Raw genomic sequence first — 7,982 nt, 5'->3', positions numbered from 1 at the left:
ATCAAGGGAGTGGGGGTATGTCTACACTATGGGGACAATATTGTCATAGCTACAGTGCTCTAGCTATGCTGGCATAACCCCAGAGTGTAGATGCAGCCTATGCTGACAGAAGGTGTTTTTCCATTGCTGTAGGAACACCACCTCCGCAAGCGACGGTAGGAAGTATTCTTCTGTTAACCTAGCTGCGTCTATGCGGGGGGGTTAGGTTGGCATAGCTATGTGACTCAGGCTATGGCTACACGACACAGTTTTTAGTGACAAGGCTGTGCCGCTACAGCCGTGCTGCTAAAAGTCATGCAGTGTAGCTGCTGTTTGTCGGCAGGAGAGAGCTCTCCTGTCAACAAAAAACTTCCACCCCCCATAGCAGCAGTGGCTTTGTCGGCAGGAGAGTGCTCCTGCCGACAAAGTGCTGTTCGCACCCGTGCTTTTCGTTGGTAAAACTTTTGTTGTTCGGGGTGTGTTTGTGTTTTTTTTTTAACATCCTTGAATAACAAAAGTTTTGCTGACAAAGTGCCAGTGTAGACATACCCTCAGGCGTGTGGATTTTTCACGCACCTGAGGACCATAGCTACATCGACCTAAATTTTAAGTGTAGACCAGGCATGAGAATCAAGACTCCTGGGTTCTACTTGCTGCATACCCATGGCCAGCCAAGTCACTGCCCCTCTCTGCTCCAGTTTCCCCATCTGAGTAATTTTTCTTCCTTCTCCTGTAAAATTGAGATAACCACGCCTACCTTTGTAAAGCATGTTGAGATCCTTGTGTAAATGTCCACGGTTTTGAATGGTTGGTTATTAAAAGCATTTCCCTATCTGTGGCTGTGATGATCTTTATACAATTGCATGTCTTTTACATTCAAGTTAAATTACATGTTTTTCATTACACACAGTGTGGCGAAAAGCAGTGGTTTTAGTTGCCCACGTTGTAGGATGCTCTGTCATGCAGGAGATGCCTACAGGGCCGAAATGTATTGGGGTCTTGGTATTAGCAGACAGACTGTAAAATACTCCATTCCATACTAACATACCAGTCTGGTATTCAAGGCAATAGGAAGTAAGTTTTATATTTAAACTTCCAAGGTAGAATTTCAATAGACATCTATGTGCTTGTTGTATTTTTATAGCTGAGATAACTATGTGCTTGGCCTTTAAAAAGGTCTGCTTATTACGAGAGAGGCCAAATTATGTTAGCCAGAAGCCTGTAGCATGATTTTGTTAGAGAATTTATGATGTCTGCACTGGCCAGGGAATCTCTTACCACATTGCTAGTAAGTCTACTAACATGGCTTGCACACTAAACAGCATAGTGTCACATCTTGCTCCTCTGTTCAAATGTAGGATTGTTTAAAATGTACAGGTAACTTGCTTTCCAGGAAGATGTACTGTACTCACCATATTCCATGTGCTAGCTGAGGACATGAGCTATGATGCGAGTCTCTAGAAACTTTTGAGCCCAGTGTTGCTGTGTATCTTTGATTCATCTCGTCTTATACGTTCCAATACAGACTTTAAACTGTGCATGAATGGGCTCACCTTTGTGGCTGTAATTGTTGTCTGATGGTAGGTCTATACTTATCTCTGGGTCCCGGCGGTAAGCAATCGATCTTCTGGGATCGATCCCGGAAGTGCTCGCCGTCTACGCCGGTACTCCTGCTCCGCGAGAGGAGTACGTGGAGTCAACGGGGGAGCCTGCCTGCTGCGTCTGGACCCGCGGTAAGTTCGAACTAAGGTACTTCGACTTCAGCTACGTTATTCACGTAGCTGAAGTTGCGTATCTTAGTTCGAAGTGGGGGGTTAGTGTGGACCAGGCCTGCGTGTCATAGCCTAGTGTCGCACAGAGAATTTGTGACAGAGCTGGGAATTGAACTCAAGTCTCTGAAGTCCTAGGCTCGTTCTTCAACAACAAAACCATCCTTCCTTCAGTGCAGAGATTCCTGTGTGAGATTGAGGAATATGCTGTAGGCAGAGGTGGGCAAGCTTTTCCATTTGGCTCTTTCAGTATGTATAATTCCTGAGCTAGTCCAGTCCTGGGTATCTCCTAAAACTCTGTCCATTGGGTTAAATTATGTGTTAGTTTACAACATGTGGTTTAATTTGAGACCACCAAACTTGTTTCACCTGGATTGCAAGTCAGAATTGCAACCAAGTAACCACTAGCCATTCAGCTCTGCATTAACCTTGTGTAGTCTACAATTTTAGATTGTACTGCATTATATTATTTTTTACTGCTACAAGCTGGAATAAGACAATGGCTGCAGTTCCCCCTGTGGACACATCTCGTTCCCACAAGGCTACCCCAATCAGTAATGTTTTAAATAAATAAATGTGAGTAACCCACTCTGCTGTCCTTCCCAATTCCAAAATGTTAATGGCAAGGAAAGAAAATGTTAGATCAGTTTCCCCTCTAGACAAAGAGGACTCATCACTGGATTGTTTCCATGTTGCTTGGCATGAGATGTCCTGTTTGGTTCTTTTTACAGACTGGCATCTGATCTGCTTCCTCTGTGGTTCTGATCTGCTGGCTGAAAGCAGGGATCAAACCCAGCAGGTGTTAAAATATGTAGTGAGGCATGACATCACTTTGTTAACTCCAAAACGTAACTCAGCCCCTGGTGTCAGTCAGATTAGGCCATGAGCAGACGGAGTTATGTTCTGATCAGTGTGCTGTGTATATCTTGTAGAAAAACAAATCTTGCTCCTTTTGTCTTTTTTGGCTTTTAGGTTGCAGATACAATGTTAGTTTGTTTGTCCATAGAAACATAGAAAACAACTGGAAGGACCAGTGTCCACTAGTGCCCGTCCACTGCAATTTCAGGAAGTTGATCATGTGGGATACACCCTAATGGATGATTCCCAGCCCTATGCTCTAGAGGAAGGCAAAAATACCCAGAAGTTCCCAACTAAGTACTCCCTGGAGGAAAACCTTTCCTGACTTCAAATTTGGCAAGTCGGTTCGACCCTGGTGCATGTGAGCAAGATTCATTACTTAACCATTTGATCCCATTTTTACCCAGCAATACTGTTGATATCCAAATAACAATCTGTTTGGTTTTCTTGACTCTCAGTAAGGGCAATACTGCCAGGTGCTCTGGCAAATTGCCCCCTCAGTCTATTTAACCTAACTTCATGTGTACATGCAATGTCCATGTGTGTTCATGTTATTGCTTAGTTAAGTAGATCCTTACACAAGACTTTGTGATCCCCTTTCAGGGTACCTATACAAGAATACAATTCTGTCCTGGCCTATGAACTCCATTGTGCTGTCAGCAATGAAATAATCAGAGTTGTGTGTCCATGTGAGAGATCCATAAAGCAGTTTGAGTTTAATAAATGGCAGGACAAATGGGTCAATGTTTGATCATCAAATATAGTTAATTTACACTTCTTTTAAAAGAGGACATGTGCTTGCATCACACTGCATCACAAGTTAACATCCCATTTTCAGGGTCTGTTCAGCTGCTTGTAAACAGGTGTTCACTGCTACTCAGTTTCTGACCCTTGTAGTCTGAGTGACATAATTTTCCCTTTTGAGAAGTGTCGTTATGACTGAGCGAGGCTGGACTGGAGGCAGTACAATGTTTTCGTATTTGACTGGTACGTCATGAAAAGATGTGACTTTTTAAACAACAGCTTTGACAGAAGTAAAGATTACGTATTTTTGCCAATTCTTGGAAGGAAAGGAGTCTTTCAAAGGCGTCCCCCTTCACTATGGGTGGGGGAAAATGAATCAGCAGTTCTGAGCTCTTCTGGAAATGCTAGTGTATGTAACATAGAAGTAAGCTCTGTTTTGATCAAATTAATCTTTGATTCTCCTGTAGTGCTTTGGTAGTAAAGTCTATAGCGAGGTGTAAATGGTAGGACAAAAATTGTAAGATGACAATTACATGATATCTTCATAGTTATTAAGTTTTATCCGTCTAGCTTACTACCTGTGGTCAAAGCAGGGGACCTAGAACTCAAACGCCTGGCTTCTATTTCTGACTCTGCCACTGACTTGCTTGATGTTTGGTGAATTGCTTAGCTTCTGTGCCTCTCTTTCCCCACCTGCAAATGTGTATGTGTCCTATCTACCTCACAGGGCTATTATGAGGCTGGATTGGAGTTTGTAAAGTGCTTTGAGGTCCTTGAGTGGAAGGTGGTGGAGTATTCGTAACATACTCTTTTGTATGTAATTCTCAGCCATGAAGAAATACAAGACAAGATGTAACATTTTCTTCTTAATATTCTATTAATGGAACTTTTTTTTTTTTGACATTAGCTATGTTTTCATCTCCCAATCCATTACTTTACAGACAATGATTCTGTATAGGGACAGAATCATTTCAGTCTCTCCCCCCCCCCCCCCCCCGAGCTGAAAACGGCATAGAGAAATTTAAGTTAAAGATCCTTAATCTATTGGACAAATTAGTCTTTTGGGGTGTCATGTGAGATGGATATTTTTGTCTTTCTGGAATCCCGAAAAGTTTTTTTTGAGATTACTTTTCAGCCTGTGCATTTGTAAAGGAGACTTGATTTGTTCGGAAGGAGCGTCATGTGAAACTGTCCGTTGCCTTGTACTGACTTCTGTAGTTTTCAAGGAAACAGCTGTAGTTTCAGCCTACCCATTAGAATCTATCTTTGCATGTTCTTGCTTGCAGATGCCTATGTGCAAGTCCTCTACACAAACTGTCTGGCGTCCATCTGTACAGATTTCTGTACAGAAAAAAGGTCAGGGAAGTTTCAGTGGTGTGATTTGCTTTATGCTATCGATGGGGATTTTTTTGTGGGGGAGGGTGGCGGTAGCAGAAGTGGCTAATGTTCTGCTTTGTATAGCCCATATTTGGTCTGTCTTATCCCTTATTTACAGTACAGTTTGTCTATCTTCAGCTTCTTGTTCGAAGAAAAATCTCTCAGTTCAGCAATGGAAATGTTAAAGTATCTTCAGAGTGGATGAGCAATGACAAGTAAAGAGGTTTCTGGGTGGGAAAGAATCATAGAATATCAGGGTTGGAAGGGACCTCAGGAGGTCATCTAGTCCAACCCCCTGCTCAAAGCAGGACCAATCCCCAGACAGATTTTTGCCACAGATCCCTAAATGGCCCCCTCAAGGATTGAACTCACAACCCTGGGTTTAGCAGGCCAAGTTCCTGTGTGGTTGATAGCCTGCAGCTTGTTGGCAGGATGGAGGAAAGGGGAGTTGGGAGCTGTATTTTAAAGAGAGGATGTGAGGAATGAGTGAAATGCAGAGAGGTGGATAGGCTGTTTACCATAGCTGGTTCAGTGGCTGTCAAGTTATAGGGTTGGCAGAGGTTAAAAAGAAGACCCTAATTAATAGAGTGGATTTGACTTGGTCATTGCTAAATTTTGCTTTCTTGAACTCCTTTTTAGGTATTAATCAATGTGCTTTCTGCCTCTACTAATGTTTGCTGTTGATACTTACCAGATTCTCGGTTTTGATTATGGTGCAGTTGGATGGAATCGGTTTGGCCAGTCAGCTTAGTGCATATCTTGGAATCATCACATACTTTGTATTTTACACACGTTTGCATTCTTCTCCAGGAGACCCAGGAGTTTCAAGCAGTGACTCATGAATGCAGTTTTTGCATTGATGGTATACTTGATGTTGCCTGCTCAATGTTGCAACTGGCTTTGGAGAAAACATTTTGTTTTTAATTCAGGTGTTTTAAACTGTTCTGCCAGAAGCATAATAATACTTGGCTCTTATGAAGCACATTTCTTCCAAGGATCTCAAAGTTCTATGCACTTATTAATGAATGAATCACTACAACAATGATGGGGAAAGTGAAGCACAATGAAGGTGAAGAAGTGACTTGTCCAAGGTCCCGCAGCAAGTCAACAAAAGAACAGGAAATACAGGACTGTTGATCCTTAACCCCCTCCTGTAATCACTGAAAACCAATCTGTTTTGACTTTTTTTTTTTTTTTTAACTGCAGAGGTTAAAAGTTCACAATAGTGTATCAATAGAAGTCTGTCTCATTTAAGTCTGCTGGTGCAAAAATACTTTATATTTGACACATCAGGCAGTGGTACCCAGTAGCTAAGCAGATGAACTCTAGCATATACTTTATTGGTTACATAAGACCTTTCTTTTTTCCATAAGCTGTTAAGGATAATAGAACTGTTCAAAAATAGCAGATCAGTTGGTGTGATATGGGGTGGTACAGTTCATTAATGATAATATTAAATAGGCCAGCCTTCTTCCCTGCCTGAAGCTATCATGGGTAGATCCTGGATCTCATAGAAGGCCCTCACGTGAATTGTTATCCTGAAGCTCTTCTTTCTGTATTGTCTGGCAGAGCGGTGGTGGAGGCAGTTCATAGACTGGATCTCATTCTTGGTAACAAGGCAGCTTATCAAGAAGTGTTCAAGCCAGAGAACATCAGCTTGAGGAATAAGTAAGTTGGGCAGATGCCGTATTTTAATTTTTGGTAGGAGAAATCTAATGTGCTAAGTTACACACGGCTTTGTTTCAGCAGTTTCACAGGGAACTGAATTTGTAATGCACCTGTCAAGCAAAGTATCCACTAGCTCTTTGTGTGTTCTGTTTGTACAGCTCCTAACGCAAAGTTGTCCTGGTTTATGACTGGGACTCCGACAAAACAGATAACTCTTCATTGCGGTTAATGATCTGTTTTTATAATTTTATAATTACAGTATCTTAAAATACCTGTGTATTGAATGAATTTCATACATATAAAGTGAAGCCTGTTTTAATTTTCCAGCAATAAATAAATAAAATAAACTTCTTGCCTAGTAGAGAAGATTCTTTATCTCATGGTTGAAAAAAATTGTACTGGAAGCCATAGAGGGATAATTAAAAGTGATTGCTTATTGGGGGTGGTGCTTCGTGCAGGTTTCATTCTATGTAAATGCTACTCTGACAGCATTTTTAGTTCCCCTGCTGTGGAAATTTATTATGTGGCTTGCTTTAGTGTTTACTTCTCTGTAAAAGTGTCTTGCAGGTTGGATGCTGATAAATAGCTGGTAAGAGTGCTAGGCTAATTGTACATGTTCATTCACTCCCTCATTTGCATAATTATTATAGCTAATTTTAGCCTGTAAGCTTCTTGTGCAGCTCTGAACACATCATTGCTTAAAAATAAAGTATATTTATGTCCCTCTTCCACTCTCAAAAGAATTGCTAGGCAGGAGAGTCTGCCACAACATGTAGGGCTTGAAGGGTGGCTGGAGGGGTGAGCTCGGGAAATTCTTGCCTCTCTGGTCTTGCGGTGGTGTGTATATGTTGGGGGTGGGCTGCCCCATGAATTGTCAGGCCACAAGCCATCTTATTACTTGTGCAGAAGAATGGCTCCCTGCTTACAGAGGAGGAGGGATACATACGGCTCCCTCAAAAGACTGACAACCCCGCTCCATGCGTCAGCTAGACTGGTCATGAGCAGAGGGAGCGACTGCCCACCCCTCTCCCTTAGGGCTGGGCATGTTGCTGTCAATCTGGAGTGTGAGTGACCCAGAGTGCATGGCCACTAGGTGGCCATGCTGCCCCTTTAATGACATTCAGGCTTTCCTTTGTCCCTAACTCATGGGGTTGTGGTTATGTAAGTGGCTACTGCAGCTAATGGAATGGTAAACTTTCTGCTCTGTGTCTCAGGTTGCGAGAGTTGTGTGTGAAGCTGATGTTCTTGCATCCGGTGGATTATGGGAGAAAAGCAGAGGAACTGCTGTGGAGAAAGGTTTACTATGAAGTTATCCAGCTCATTAAAACGAATAAAAAGGCAGGTATCTGTGCCTCTGAGCCAGAAATTCTTGTGCTGTGTGACGTTTTAATGGCGTAATTTATTTGGAAACAGGGTCCGAGCATAAGACTGGGAGCCAGAAGCTCCTGAATCTTAATCTTAGCTCTATCATAGACTTCCTTTCTAACCATGGGCAAATCATTATGGCCTTGGAGGTGCAGGTGCCTCTCCAAATTAGGTTGCTTTCCGTTTCCCCATCTCTAAAATAAGAACAATATCTCCATGTGA

The 7,982-nt window shown here is 42.3% G+C and overlaps 1 protein-coding gene across 2 annotated transcripts in view; it reads left to right on the top strand.

Moving 5' to 3' along the window:
• The first annotated feature begins 2,901 nt into the window (after positions 1 to 2,901).
• Positions 2,902 to 7,982, top strand: part of SMG5 (SMG5 nonsense mediated mRNA decay factor) — a 42,792-nt gene continuing 37,711 nt past the window's right edge. Inside the window, exons 1-3 of one of the 2 annotated variants that reach the window (XM_024203451.3) lie at positions 2,902 to 2,967; positions 6,297 to 6,395; positions 7,610 to 7,733. In XM_024203451.3, coding sequence (XP_024059219.1) covers positions 7,635 to 7,733 — 99 coding nt within the window. In that variant the 5' untranslated portion in view covers positions 2,902 to 2,967; positions 6,297 to 6,395; positions 7,610 to 7,634. Of the gene's footprint in view, positions 2,968 to 6,296; positions 6,396 to 7,609; positions 7,734 to 7,982 lie in introns of those variants that run through there. The other variant, XM_024203452.1, reaches the window with a different exon arrangement.

Source organism: Terrapene carolina, unplaced genomic scaffold (genome assembly GCF_002925995.2).
Source record: "Terrapene carolina triunguis isolate 2854851 unplaced genomic scaffold, T_m_triunguis-2.0 Scaffold227, whole genome shotgun sequence".
Lineage (NCBI taxonomy): Eukaryota > Metazoa > Chordata > Testudines > Emydidae > Terrapene > Terrapene triunguis.
The sequence above is the reverse complement of the archived record's forward strand: the minus strand, read 5'-3'. Positions and strand labels throughout refer to the sequence as shown.